Source organism: Lathyrus oleraceus, chromosome 5, assembly GCF_024323335.1.
Source record: "Lathyrus oleraceus cultivar Zhongwan6 chromosome 5, CAAS_Psat_ZW6_1.0, whole genome shotgun sequence".
Classification (NCBI taxonomy): Eukaryota; Viridiplantae; Streptophyta; class Magnoliopsida; order Fabales; family Fabaceae; genus Lathyrus; species Lathyrus oleraceus.
In genome coordinates this window covers 260,833,269-260,849,486 of record NC_066583.1, presented here as the reverse complement: position 1 = coordinate 260,849,486, position 16,218 = coordinate 260,833,269, and the positions used below count along the sequence as shown (strand labels likewise).

Below are 16,218 nucleotides of genomic sequence, written 5' to 3'. Positions count from 1 at the left end.
TCCACACACTATTGTTTCTGTTGGCGTGAACAAAATAGTTTTTCATATTACCCACCAATAAGTATCTGTTGGCCACTAGAGAAACAAACAAAAAAATTAACATTTCTAATTTCTTAAAAAAAAGTTATGTTAATTTTTACGTTGTCTTACATGAGAATTTGTTTCATGAAAAAAAAAATTACAAATAAAGAAAGTATAAGCAAATTAAAGACAATTTAGGAATTATATTTTTTATAAAGATAAAAATATTTTAGGAATTTATATTTTTAAACTTTAGTTTTTCGATTTATATTCAAGTCTAGATTTTAATATCCAAACATTTTTGTTCTATTCATTCTAAAATAAAACCCCACCCTCACCCTCCAATATTAAAGATTTGTAACTATCCTATATAATAACTCATCCACCAGAATAAAACAAATGCCTATAATTTTTACAATCATCAAAACTATATGAAAATGTAATTAAATAGTTCCTTGCAGTGCATTATTATCTATCTATTCTATTATTCTTTGAATAAAGCTGACATAACCAACTCTAGAGCAAATGCAGTCTTGTTACTTCTCTCTTCAACATCCTGTTCATTGCCGCCAGTATTTGGTGCATCTGCCTCCCCATCGCTGTAAACATAAAACCATCACGAAAATTTTCAGCATTGAGTGTGTTTAGGAATATACTTTTCAATGATTAATTTGAAAACACTACAATCAAGATATTGAGTTTAATCTAGGGTCTACACCATGTCTTTATAATGTGCGCTAAGTACTCAAAATTCAATACAGATAGTTGTTTGGAATGAACTTCTGAGAATGTGATTGTGAACCGGATCACAAAAAGATATTAATCAGGGTGTCACAATACATTAACAGTCAAGTAATTCTGGCAAAAAAAGAGGGCATCACACAGCTCTATAAATTTTATTCAAATGTTTGGAATGAAAGTTTTCATATTCAGAAAGACAATAATGATAAATTACCGAGTGAACTTCTTGCTACATGATCCTTTAAGTTAGTGCAAATCTAGACTTAGATCAGGAGATTTAGAAAAACCATCTGAATTGTATCTCAAATCAACAAACAAGAGCTATTTAGATTGCCATGCATTACGTGACTTCCTTAATCGAATTTAAGATATAATTAGCGAGAATCAAAGTATTACTATATTATAAACAAACATTGTCCGTTTCTTTCAAAGTAATCTTAATACGGAAAGAATATCAAGAGAAATACAAACCCAAAAAACATAGATTATCCATAGTGTCTATATTCTATTATAATCTACGACTGAATAAACTCCTAGTGAGATTTTGTAGATCCGCATATAATTTAGTCTATACAAGAAGCAACATTATTATTTGAGAACAATGAATGAGTTGCAACAATGATATTAATTTCAGATAGATTATGTCCATATGAGTTTATTTGATATTTAACATAACAAAGAACAGGAGTTTTGCAACAGCAGCAAAGGAAAAAAGTTAACTTTTAATTATGAGTTCCTCAGCTTCGTTCTTTTTCATCAAACCAGCAAACCACCATTACAACGTTTAGATGAAAATAAGGATCATACCTTTTTGCAACAAAAGTAGCGTCGGAGGCACTGCTGATGGTATCTTCATCTGAGAAGAAATCATCAGAGCTTGAAAGGTACACATTGTTCTTACATGGTGACAATGGTTCATGTTTATTTTCCCTGGGAGCTGGTTTCTTGTCATTCAATGTCAAATCAACATTCAAGGCACTATATTTCTTCAGATTCCTAGAGTACCTGGCCCGCTATGTAGAAAGTATACATTGTTATATCAACATATTGAATTTTGAGTTAGATAAGAATCAAATGCTCATCTCTCAATTAAAGCACATAAATCAAAGAATAAGTGACAAATACCTTTCGTTGGCTTCGCAAGCTTGAATGTTCATCACACACAGGACAAATCTGATATAGGAACAGTAAAGCAGTCAGTAAGATATCAAATTAAATTATAACAAGTACCTACATGTGACAAATGTTTAGAAATGTCGTGTTTCATTTTTTCCTTAGTTTTTGATTAACATGGTTTCTTCATGCTTAACTTTTATTAAGATCAGGACAGTGCACTATATCAAGCCGATATACAAATTTTCTGTTCAATTTCATTAGCAGCATAGCAGCTAAGCAAGACCATCGATTTATAAAAACAAAGTCTTTAGTCCAGTTACCAAATCTATCAAACCAAATCTAACACAGAAAATACCTCATCGGTAACTATTGCTGAACATAAATTATAAAATCCAGGAGATCATACCATAGTATATGAGTCGCATGTCTGATATTTCGGATGGTCACGAAGTGCAGAAACATTGATGTCAAAATCACATAAAGAACATTTTACAACCGATCGAGACTCCTCACCCTGATCAATTGGATTGAACTCTGAAATATCCGTGTTTACGTTCAAAATGGATCAGCATCAGCAAGTTATTTCTAACACAAAAATCCAAATTACATGACATACAAAGTACATCTCAAAATAAAAGAGAAAGAAAAATGAACCCTATGCCTTAACCTGACACAGATGCACAACCTCACACAATACCAAAAAGAAAGAAAAAAAGAATGATAGTAAAGTCTTATTACTTTCCTTTCCCTTTTTTTTTTGTGTTCTTGAAACCATAATAACATTCTCTTAAAAATGGTGCTAAAGCCCTCTTCAGCTCCTCAGGTTAAGTTAGGGAATTGAAATCATAACATCTCCATAACAATGAGGATGTTCTGAGCTAAATCAAAGACTTGATGTGCTGATCAACTAAATCTATTCCGCAAAACACTCTATGCTAAGACAAGCAAAATAAAATCGATAGATCGAACAAAACCTATTAATCTGCAATCAATTTCTATGTTACTAACAATATTTTTTTCGATTTTTTTATGCTACTGATAAGCAAAATAATACCTTTCAGAGACAGACAGAAAAAATTATTAAAATCAAATATAAAAAACAACCTTTTTCATCCTCAGAAGAGCTGTGATTATCAACCTCAACCCCGATATCACCGTTGTTTGGACTCCAATTTCCATTGGCATAGAAATCTTCAAAAACATCAAAATCTCGAGGCACTTCAGAAGGTGTTGGTGAAGAGGAAGAGCTCCCATTGTTGTTTTCTGTGAAGTTCGTCATTCGCAATCACCAACAACGACTCACTCAACCTTTTCCTCTAGCCAAAAAAAAAAAATAGTGAAAAGGGTTAAGAGGTAGTAGCTACTTAACTTATATTCAAAAAAAAAAATCCCAATGAGAGTGAGAGTGTGAGTGTATGTATAATGTGATAAGCACAAAAGGAAAATAATTTGTAACTATCCTAATTATCTTAATTATTCTATTAAAGTCTAATTTTCCATAAATTGAAGGCTGTGATTAAAATAAAGTAAGAATTCCTGATTAGCCTTGGGTTTTGCAACATCAACGGTGAAATAGTACTCACTTGAGAGAGACGGAGGAGATTTGAAACACATTGATTGGTGAAATTTACAGTAATATTTTCAAGAACTTGAATATCCAGAATAGGTCATAAAAGTAACCTAATTTAGTCAATAGTTTATGCAATGTAACTGAAAATACAGAGAGAGAAGCGAGTACCATGGTGATTTTATGGAGGAGGAATTGATTGTTGTTGTCATCGCTATTCTGTTCTTCTTCTTCTTCATCATAAGAGAGAGAGAGAGAGTTGTTTCTGATTGATTTGGTTATTTCATTTTTTGTTTGCATTGTGAATTCTGACCCTCGCTTTTCTGAACTCCGACGCTCAGACAGTTTGACTACGGAGGATGATTGACACGTGGAATTTTCATCGTGTTATTTAACGCTTCTTCGGCCGAACAAAAATGGTTATCAAGTCAAGGAAATCTTACATGCGGGGAAGAATAATCAATTCCCCTTTTAAATTCATGTTAATTAAATCTAGAGAAAATAATTGATGCAATTAATTTTACATTATAAGTTAATGGCGATTATGTATCTTTTAAGTTAGACTAAATATTTTAAATTATTTGTATAACATGACATAATGATATATTTTTATTATTCCATATGTATATTTGAAGGGGATCAATCTTTGGACTATAACATGACATAATTTTGAGGTTCATTGAATAAATTATGTATTTGGACTATATATTTAGACTAGATACATCAATTATTTAATAAATTTAAAAAGTAAAAGTTATTTATAAAAGAGAATGGATGGAGTACATTGATAAAATGGTGTCCCCTCAGCAAAATGGGTTCATCCCTAAAAGAAACATCCATGAAAACATAGGTTTTGCCCAAGAAATGTTACATATTATGAACCAACTTAAGGGTAAGAAAGGGTATTTTGTAATAAAGGTAGATTTAACCAAAGCATGTGATAAGTTGATCTGGAAGTTTATTAGAAGTATTATGATATAAATGGGATTTCTTGATAAGCTCATGAACATGATCCTAGCAGCCATAACTTCAGCCAAAAATGAATGTGTTTTGGAATGGAGTAGGGATTGATTTCTTCTCCCCTCACGAAACAATTGAGACAAGGGGATCATATATCTCATTATCTCTATGTTATTTGAATGGATAAACTATTCCACTTAATCAATGAGGCAGTGGACAAGGGAAAAATGGGATAGCATGGGAGGGGGGAGAAGGGGACATATCCTTTCACATCTTATGTTTGTTGATGACCTCCTGGTGTTTGGAAAATCCACTGAAAAGAAAATGGTTTGTGTGATTGATGTCTTGAACAAGTTTTGTGTTATGTCAAGTTAGAGAGTAAGTGTTGAAAAAACTAAGATCTATTTTTCAAAAAATAATACATGACACATAAGGAAAAGGGTTACACATCTATCAGGTTTCAAGGAAACTAAAGATCTAGGAAAATATATGGGAGTCTTGTTGACGAGAAGGAGACCTAAGTGGAAAGACTTTCATTATCTTGTAGAACAGGTTAAGACCAAGCAAGTAGCTTGGAAAGGGAAACTTCTATCTTTTAAAGGTAAGGCTACCCTAGCTAAGCTGGTGATATAAGTTATCCCTCTTTATCCAATGATGAATAGTGCTCTGCCATGTGCTTCCTGAATGAGAACCAAAAAATCCAAAGAGATTTTGTGTGGGGGGATACAGAGGAGAAAAATCATGTTCATATTGTAAGTTAGGACAAAATAACCATGCTTAAGAAGTTGGGAGGATTGGGTATGAGAGAATTGAAAGTTATGAATAAAGCATGTCTTATATAATTAAGTTGGAAGCATAAAAGTGAAGAAAAATATTTATGGTGTGAAATGATAAGAGGAAAGTATGATAGGCAAGGCAACCTGTGGCAGGAAATATAAGCTAAGGTGAATGATTCTAGCTTATGGAAAAATATCACTAGCTTGTGGCCAATTATGACATAGATGACCTATTGGGAAATTGGAGATGGTCTAGAATTTAGTGTCTGGTAGGACTGTTGGGTGATGCTTGGACTTAAATTGTCTAATGTACAGTTAGATGCTGAAACTGCTAATCAGAATCACCAAGTCAGTGACCTTATGGGTGCAAATGGTGGTTGGAATATGAATTAGTTTTGCAGACTCCTTCCTCATAATATCTTGTAGATTGTGAAAACCATTGCTCCCACGCATCCTAATTAATGGAAGGATACATGTACGTGGAAGGGGACAAACAATGAAAGTTTCAGTGTTGTCAGTGCCTTTGGTCACATAAGCCATCATAATGGAAGCTTGCAGAACGTTGATACTTGGACCCTTATATGAAATTTGAAAGTTCCTGAAAGGATTTGATCTTTTGTATGGATGATAAAACATAACAACTTAATCACAAACTAATGGCTTCATCAAAGGAATCTCAAGGAACCATATTGTTCATTCTCTTAGGGACTGTGAGATTTTTAAAAGTGTGTGGATTCCATCAATGGATCCTAAACACTAGGAGAAATTTTTTAACACTAACCCAATTTTCTAGATTGATTTAAACTTGCGGACAATCTAGGGCGTGGAAGGCAAGATAATTGGTAAGATACATGTGCTACAACCGACCACACATTATTGTAGTGGAAAAATCATAGACAATTTATGGAAGACTTCAGTATGCCCACTAATCTGATAGATAATATATGCTTTAAAGTCACAACTTATCAAGATAGTATGAGAAGGAAGAAAAGGAACATTAATACCCAAAGAAAAAAATTAGCATACTAGTTGTGAAGGATTTCTCATAGACAACAATGGGGATTGGGTTGAAGGCTTTACCAAATACATAGGCATTTGTGAAGTTGTTATGGCTGAATTGTGGGGGGGGGGGGGGGGGGGGGGGGGGTTTATCAGGGGTTAAATTTAGATATTGAGAAAGGTAACACTAAGGTGGAAATCCAAATAGATAACCAGGAGGTATGTAATGCTCTCATAAGAGGGACCTCAAAATTAGTATATGGATGGGGTCTTCTTAGAGAATCAAGTTCATTATCAACCGAGATTGGGAGGTTCGCATCACTCACATATATCGGGAAGCAAACAATTATGCAGATGTGATGGCTAATTTAGGACTTTGTCTTGAATTAGATATGTGTTATTTTAATGATTGTCCCGCCGATGTGTGTTTACCTTTACATTTGGGTTCGACAGGATATCATGACCCTAGTGTATCTAGTCTTTTGTCTTTTTCTCTCTGGGCTTAGGCCTCTTGTTCATAATAAAATATGTGAATGTTTTACCCTAATAACCAACATCTCCAACTTTAATACACTAATACCCAACTTTATTCCATATTTTTCAATCTATCTATATTTCAAATAAAAAAATCAAAGTCGTACAAGACACTTAGAGCCAATTGGCACATGCACTCTAAATACAAATGGAACTTAAGGTGAATTGGTGTATTCTCCACATGCATAATAGAGGCATCAATCCAATTGGTGTGGCCTCTTTGGAGTTTGTAGGGCACACCAATTGGACATACACATGTTCTTCTTGATTTATTTTTATTTTTTAATTTATATTATAAAATATAATTATATAATACTTTATGTTATATTTTAATAGGACGCGCCAATTGAATCAGAGAGTACTTTTGACGAAATTTTGTATAAATAGAGGTGTCATGTGAACCATTTTCTTACACCTCTTGTCAATTTCTTTTACTTTTTTGTTCATTTGTTATAACATGAGTATTTATGGGTATGTTTTTTATTCAAGAACCAAGTCTCTGATGAAGATTCATTTTTGGCGTAACTAGAAATTCGAGTAATTTGAGACTAACTTGACCTTTGAATAGTCGAAGAGATTAAAGATGGTGAAAGAGTTAGAAGAATACATATACCTGTTATGTACATATCTATTGCAGATGACAATGACAACATCCACCGTTGTTGGTTGCCAGTTAAGAATGACAATCATGTTAGGGATATGATGTCTGGAACAAATGATCTTGTTTTGATTGTTGTATGTTGTTAGATATTTTTCAGTGTTAAATGTTTTTTTGTTGTTTGTGTTGTTGTTTTAGACGCGTTGATGTTTACTTTGTTATAACCAAAAGTTGTTATCTATATTAAAAGTGAATTTTACAAAAAAATTAACAACATAATTAATTCTTATCTAGAACTTGTTCCAATATTTGGACAACATTTCAGTGTGTGACTGTTAAGGCGGCATATTCCACATTTTCTTTTCATTTTATCAGACGTATCCATTTCGGTTCTAATATGTGTGCTGGTGGGGTGGCCTTTTTTGTTCCTTCTCATATTTTCGTTGTGTCAAATTGCATCCCCTTGATATGTAGACACTTAATAAGTTACGACCTTGTAAACATCAAATAGATGCAATAATGCATCTTGACAAACACTGGAACATGTCACAATGATATGGGAGCAAGGCATACAGAAGGCTTGAAACTTTCTGCGGTCGCACTAACCTTTATGTAGTTTGTACCAGTAATATTCCATTGTCCAACCCTTATTGTGGTTCATTGTCTTCTAGACATTGAAGTTGCAATTTTGAAGGTTAAATCTTGTGACCAGATGTGTGTTAGATTTCATGGAGTTTTTACTGAACAATTTCCACGATTCAAACACTAAACTCCACTTTGAACATCTATTAGCAAACAATGATCCTAACCTATAATAGGTTATTCTCACAATGCAATTATGGGTAGGTTTCTAGTGCCTTTAAAGACAAAGTTCATAAACTCCACAAGGTTTGTTGTCATGTTGCCCCATTGTCGACCTTCAACAAATGCCCTTGTCCACTTCTCCATGGGAATGCTATCCACCAACCTTAATGACCATAATCGATAATCTTATTTCCTTGCGCTAGTGTCTGAATGATGGTTGGTTTAAAGCATATCCTGTGTTCACAACTTTTTTCAAAGATTTTTGTCTTTGATTTCTTGCATGAAGTTTTATGCAACGTGTCTTATGCATTAGATATATGAAGAAAAAAAAGTATTTTGCCAACCGTTATAGGCATTATTATACACACTCTCAATATATGCATGTACGTCTGAAATCAAATAGAGGCTAGGTTGTATAGCAACATGTGTTCTAAGATTCTTGAGTAAGAAACTCCAACCACCGCCAGTCTCACCTTCAACAGAGCAAAAACAATTGGAAAGATATTACTGTTTTCGTCTTGTACCATTGCCAATAGTAATGTTCCCTTGTATTTCTCGTACAACCATCTTTCATCAATTTGAAGAATAGGTTTGCAGAACGCAAAACCTTTGATGCATGGTTGAAATTACCGAAAGATTCAATGGAATATTCTACTTCCATTAACACAAGTTTCATCCTTCGTATATTCTGGAAGTGTCTCCATAATTGCAACTGTTCTTGGAACATATTTTTGAAGTGCCGCTAAATATTATGGAAGTTCATTGTATGATTTTTCCTGATTTCCGTAGACCTGTTCAACTGCCTTAGTCCTTGAAATCCATGCTTTCTTGTATGATGGAGTGTAATTGAATCATGTAATGATATTGGAGATTATTATACTCACCTTCACTGGCGAATCTTTGCCTATAAGAGGGAAAATATCTTGGCATATTAATTTAGAGCTTATTTTATGATGATCCTGTAGAAGATTGGTGGTAGTGCCATTGTGAGGTTTATCCATACAAAAAATCATCTTCCAAGTATCACATATTTTCATGTAAGACACTGCTAGCCGAAACATACAAAGCTCATTACGAAAAAAGAACCACATACCTCTCCACATATGTGTGATCTATAGTATAATAATCAACATAGTTTTCCATGTAAAACTTTGTTATAACTCGCATGCAATCAACTTTTTTGAATCACTTGTTTCCCGCTTTTAACCCACCCTTCAAATTCATAGACGAGTTGTACATGAGATCTGAGGATGGCTCATGTTAAATCAAATTCAAGTTAGTTATGTGCTAAGGGGGATAATAAATGTATCTTAAAGAAAATGGATATTGATCGTCATGTTCAGATTCTCTATGGGCAGAGTACTCACCGGCCCCACACAAATTCAACATATAATCAACATGTGCCTCACTTTCTTCTTCTTCAACGTCATCAGCGAATGTCATTGAAGTTGGTAGTTCAGTTTGTTCAAAAATATGATATTGATCAAATATTTGAGATTGAACAAATATTTGAGATTTATCAAGTATTTGGGATTATTGAGATTGATGGAGTAAAATATACAACTTAATATAGTTGAAACCATAATTCTCATGGCTAACAAACATGCTTTCAACATCTTTATCAACTCGAACCATGTGCATGCATGCTGAAGCGCCTATTGAGTTCATTGGTCCAGGGGAATCTATTTAAAATGCCAATTGAATGTCATGTAGTGTTGCATGCATGCAAAATCAGATTTTGGTTGAATGCATGCGAAAATATCAACCATTTTTACACAAGTTCCCTATTTTCTCAAATATACTTCATTAATTTTACTCATCAACTACACTATAAATTTTACCCTCACTCCATTCATTTTTCTCATCAATAAAACATTATAATCTTACCACTTTTATTACTCAATTACTCACATTCTCATTGCAAAATGCTCTTTTGGACATAGTAGAAAATCATAGAGGAACATTCAACAACATTAATTCTTATGTAAGTTGATATTTCACTTGAATTATTTTTAAAATTTTCTAACTATACATTATAATCAATCATTTATTTATGCTTTCTTTTTAGGATCCAAGCAAATTTTGTACTCGCGTCCATGAATATATCCCACACGACAAATTAATTCAACCATATTTGGAGTAGCTAGTTTTTGATCACGTTATTAAATTCGCATCCTACTCCATTGATGCTACACTTATCCTCGCTCCATAATAAAGATGGAGACCCAGGACACACAATTTCCATCTTCCAACCAATGAATGTAGTGTTACACTCGAGGACGTGTACATGTTGTTGGGTATACCTATTGAAGGTATGGGAGTTAATGTAAAAACCAACATTGATAAATCAATATCTGAGGAACTTTTGGGTGCTCGATTGACAGAAAAAGATATGAGGGGCCAAGGTATCAAACTTACGTGGCTCAAAAAATTACACTATAGTATAGAATTAACCGAAAACTCTCTAAAAAAAATAAAAATAATAATTAAAACTAAGGTTTATATCATTCTACTTATAGGTTCAATTTTATTTCTAGTTACTTCTAGTTCTAGTATACATAATATGTATTTACCTTTGTTAGAAAATATAGATAAAATAGGAACATGTAGTTAGGGGTCCGCTTGTTTAGTGCGTCTATATAGATCTTTGTGTAAAATTTCAAAAAAGATTCATCTACTTTTTTAGATGTGTTGTTTTGCTCCAACTATAAAGTTGGTCGATGTAAGACCCCAATTTTGACCTTAGGATCCCTCATGTTATCTCATCATTTACATTGGCTTTGGGATCAAACATTGGCATCCTCTTCACCCTTCATTAATTGGATTTGTATTGGGAGAGATCACCAAGCATATTTTATTGTATCATACTTTGTTTTTCTTTGTTTACTAACTAAAATACCAAAAATATGTCTAGTATAGTTTCATTTCTTTTGTAGGTAGTGTGTGCATCCATCTGTGCCATATCAAGTTCATATTTAGGGTTTGAGACCCTCAATGCAAGAGGTCAATCAAGGAAATGTTCACTATGGTTCTAAGAATCATATATTGATTCCCATTTTCATTATTTGATCAATAATTCATCAAGAGTTTGAAGCTTGTTTGTCTTGGAAGCCCTAATTCATTTAGGTATCTTGTGTGACTTCCTTAGCAAGTTTCTTCAATAATTTGGTCAAAGATCTCAAGGGATACTCCATTGTACTTCATCTTAAGAATATATGATCTTCCATGAGACCCAAAGAGCAAAAGAACTTCAAGTTTGTAAGATTGGTTCAAAGAGGTTAACCAGACAAAGTCAACTAGTCAAATTTAGGGCTCCCTAGACCCTATCTACTACAATGTTTGTCATATGAAAATGATTCCAAAATAAAAGTTACTCTTTATGACATTCCAAACAACTTTCATGTTGGAATCAAGATCTAATTTTGCTTGGAAAGTTATTTTTTATGGTGAAAGATTATAGGTCATTTTGTATATGCCCTAGATAGAAGGCCAACTTCCAAGAATCATAACTTGCTCAATTTTTATGATATGAAGGCCATACAAGTTTCATCATCAATTTTAAGATATCTTTTCCAACTTTGTTTCTTTGAGAAAGTTCAAATTTCACTTGCAAGGGCATGTACCAAGAGAAAATATTATAGGTCATTTTGGGCCATCATCATTGAACAAGCAATTTTCCTCAACTTCTAAAATCCATAACTCCCTCGTGAAAGATTCAAATGGTGTCAAATCTATGACCACAATGAAGAGGATTTAAACAGATACAACTTTTAAGAAGGAACCAAAGTCATTTGAAGCTCATAACAAAAGTTATTCAAGGTGGAAAAAGTGGTCATTTGACTTTTAACTTAGAAAAATTTCAACTATGTTTGATTCTTCCAAATTCCACACAAAAATTAATCATGATCCAAGCTCCAATGGAAAAAATTTCAACATCAAACTTGTTCCCCTTCATGCTAGCTTTTCAAAGAGTCCCAGATCATGGCATTTGGATTATTTTTTAGTGACTTGCGCATGGGTGCAATGCATGGCCCCATTTGGAAACTTTCATGATCATTTTTCAACCAACATTGCATGGCTTCATGTTAAGACTTCAGCATTTCTTGTGCACGATTTTGGACTCATTTCAATCATTCTTTGGGCCTCGTCGCATGCCCATGCAACCATGCAACCAAGAGTTTCTATTTTTGACAAAATTTGAAAGTGTGTGGAAAGAAACTTGCAAGGATATAAATACAACTCCTTATGCTCAGAATTAGGGACCCCTTTGCCCAAGCTTTGATCTGCAACAATCCCACCCTCCATTGATATAACGACCTTAAGCATATGGCACAAGTGTTTGTGATGTTAGCTTCATTGGAAGCTAGAGGAAAGGGAGTAGTTTGTGGTCTTCCTAGAGTGTGTGAATTTCCTGAAGTGTTTCCCGAAGACATCAATGATTTGCCTCTAAAGCGCGAAGTGGATTTTTCTATAGATTAGTACCTGGTACTAGTCTGGTGTCGATGACTCCTTAAAGGGTGTTTGCTTCAGAGTTGGGGAATTAAATAAGCATCTAGAAGATTTTCTTGAGAAGAAGTTTGTTCAACCAAGTGTTTCTCTGTGGGGTGTGTCGACGTTGTTAGTGAAGAAGAGGGACGGTAATATAAGGCTATGAGTGATCTGAGAATTGTATTGTAGGCATTGAAAGAGAACCATTCGTACACAAAGTTTTCCCAAGTGCCAGTTATGGTTAAAGGAAGTGAGTTTCCTTGGTAATGTAATTCTAATAATGGTATAGTTGTGGATCTATCGAAGATAGATGTCGTGTTACAATGGGAGACTCTGAAGTTTGCCACTGAGATTAGAAGTTTTCTTGGATTGACTGGTTACTACAGAATGTTCATTAAAGGTTTTTCAAATTTAGCATTGTCATTAACTCAGTTGACTCGAAAGGGTCAAGCCTATGTTTGGGATGTGCATTGTGAAAAGAGTTTCCAATAACTCAAGAAGAAGTTGATGTTTGCTCCAGTTTTGATTTCGCTGAATCCAAGTGAGTCCTTTGTTGTATATTGTGATGCTTCGAAGATGGGTCTGGGAGATGTGTTGATGTAGAATGGTCAGGTTGTGGTTTATGCTTAGAGACAGTTAAGATTTCATGAAAGGAATTACCCTACGCATGATCTTGAGTTGATAACATTGGTATTCGTGTTGAAGATTTGGAGGCACTACCTATTTGGCTTCAAATTCAAAGTGTTTAGTGATCAAAAGTGTTTGAAATATTTATTTGATGAGATGAGTCGAATATGAGGCATGGGAGATGGCTTGAACTTTTGAAGGGTTATGTTTTTTATTTGAGTTACCATTCGGGTAAAGCCAATGTTGTAGTTGATGCAATGAGTAAGAAGTCTTTACACATGAAAATGCTTATGGCTCGAGAGTTAGAATTGATTAAGAAATTTAAAGATATGAGTTAGTGGGTGGAGAAAATCTTAACAGTGTGAAGTCGGGTATGTTGAAGCTGACGAGTGGTATCCTTGAATAGATCGGAGAAGGTCAGAGATCTGATTTGAGTTTGATATATCGTCTCACATTAATCAACCAATGTAATGAATGTGATTTCTGAGTTGGTGAAAATGGTGTGATGATGTTCATAGATAGAGTTTGTGTTTCGGATGTACCTGAACTTAAGAGGAGTATTCTTGAGGAGGGTCACAGAAGTGGATTGAGTATTCATCCTGGTGCTACGAATATGTATCAAGATTTGAAGAAGATGTTTTGGTGGCCAGGAATGAAAGAAGAGGTTGTCGAATTTGTGTATGCTTGTTTGACCTGCCAAAAGTCAAAGATCGAACATCAGAAGCCATTGGGTCTGATGCAACCATTGAATATTCCATAGTGGAAATGGGATAGTATTTCTATGGATTCTGTAACAGGTTTACCGAAGACTTCAAAGGGATGCGATTGAATTTAGGTGATTAGGGATAGATTGACCAAATTGGCTCATTTTGTACCGATGAGGATCAATTATCCTTTACAGAAGCTGGTTGAATTGTATATTGATGAGATTGTGAAGTTGTATGGTAATCCTTCAAGTATTGTGTCAGATAGAGATCTGAGATTTACATTGAGGTTCTGGGAGAGTCTGTAGGATACTTTGGATACTAAGCTGAAGTTGAGTTCTTCTTATCATCCGCAGACGGACGGTCAAATAGAGAGGACTATCCTGTCTTCGGGGGACTTATTGAGGGCTTGTGTGCTAGAACAAGCAGGTACTTGGGATAACTACTTGTCGTTGATTGAATTTACCTACAACAATGATTTCCATTCTAGTATCGGAATGGACCATATGAGGCGTTGTACGGTAGGAGGTGTAGTACTTATTTGTGTTGGTATGAGTCAGGAGAGAGTGTTGTGCTCGGACCTGAGATTGTTCACCAGACAACTGAAAAGATCAAGATGATACAAGAAAAGATGAAAACGTCGCAGAGTCGTCAGAAAAGTTACCATGACAAGAGGAGGAAAGCACTTGAGTTCCAGGAGGGAGATCACATATTTTTGAGAGTTACGTTGATAACTTGTGTTGGTCTAGCTTTAAAGTCTCAAAAGCTCATGTCGCATTTTATTAGGTTGTACCAGATTTTATAGAGGATATGAGAGGTGGCCTATCGGATTGCTTTTCCGCCGCCGCTTGCTAATCTTCATGATATGTTTCATGTGTCTCAGTTGAGGAGATACATTTCGGATCCATCTCATGTGATCCAGGTGGATGATGTGCAGGTGAGAGATAACCTTACTGTTGAGGTATCACCCGTGTGAATAGAGGATCGGGAAGTGAAGCAGATGCATGGTAAATATACCGCCTTAATGAAGGTAGTTTGGGATGGACCAGCTGGTGAGAGCATGACTTGGGAGCGTGAAAAGAAGATGAAAGAGTCATATTCGACTTTGTTTTCCTCAGGTAATTTTCGATGGCGAAAATTTCTTAAGTTATGGAGAGTTGTAACACCCCATTTTTTTATTAGATATTTTATTATATTTTAATTGTTTGAATTATGCATTTTGATGATTTATTTTATGGTTGGGTGTTGGTGAGATATGTATCCTTGAGTTAGGGGTATAAAGAGATGATAGAAGTAAGTATAATAATTTAGAATTGTTTTGATAATTAAAAATAATGTTTTATTTATTTTTATTATATTAATTAGTGAAGACAGAATAATTGGGGCAAATATGAGAAATTGAGAAAGTTAGTGGGAGGAAGGAATATGAGATAATTAAGTTTGTGTCAAGTTAGTGATTTGAAAAAGTTTACCCTAAAAATAAAAAGTTAAAAGGAACCTAAATTTAGGGAGATTTTCACAGTACGTGACATTGGAGAAAAATGAGCAAAGAGACAATAGGCAAGGTGATCAAGGAAAGAGAGTGAAGGTTTCAATTCAGAAATTTTGCAAGGAATTCAGGTAAGGGTGGGAACTTGTTCCAATAGTAAAGGGTATGATAGAATGGTAGAATGGAGGAACCATTCACCTCTTTAGGTTGGGTGTTTTGATTCATAATTTTGAATCGGGATGCTATGATGGTTGTTGTATGATGATTATATGATCAATTTCATATGCATTATATGCGTGTATTTTTCTTTTTTGATGATTGAATTTATATTCACCATTGTTACAATTTCGAAAGTTTTAGGCATAATCTTAAAACAATGATTAGATGATTTAATTGTGTTAAAACTGTAAATTAACTTAAGATAATTAGAGTATTACATGGGTTATAATTTTCTGAGAGTTTAGATTTTTACGAAATCGAAATCGAAGGTCCGGAAGGCCTCCAACGATGAAAAACGCAGAAAATTATGCATTTTGTCTGTCACGACCGCGCTTAGCGCGTGAGCCTTTGTTCATGTTTTTCGGTCGAAATCATTTTGATCATAACGTTTGATCTGTAAATCCAAATTGAGTTCCGTTTGAAGCGTTGGATATCTAAAATAGAGGTCTATAACTTTGTTTCAGGGATAAAATAATTTTTGTGATTATTTCATGGATGTTTTTGGGGTTGAAGAAGATGAAAATTGTGTTGGAAATTTTAGAAAAACAACAACTTTTTAGTAACGCCTTCGTGCA

General features: G+C 34.3%; 1 protein-coding gene across 1 annotated transcript; it reads right to left on the bottom strand.

Annotated features, from left to right (window-relative positions):
- Window positions 1-303: 303 nt before the first annotated feature.
- Window positions 304-3,881, bottom strand: LOC127083717 (uncharacterized). The gene is made up of 6 exons (XM_051024043.1): window positions 3,617-3,881; window positions 2,983-3,194; window positions 2,285-2,412; window positions 1,888-1,935; window positions 1,570-1,775; window positions 304-620 (listed from the first exon to the last, which is right to left on the bottom strand). Exons 2-6 carry the CDS (start codon window positions 3,155-3,157, stop codon window positions 506-508), a joined length of 672 nt encoding a protein of 223 aa, XP_050880000.1. The 5' UTR covers window positions 3,158-3,194; window positions 3,617-3,881; the 3' UTR covers window positions 304-505.
- Between the last annotated feature and the right edge of the window lie 12,337 nt (window positions 3,882-16,218).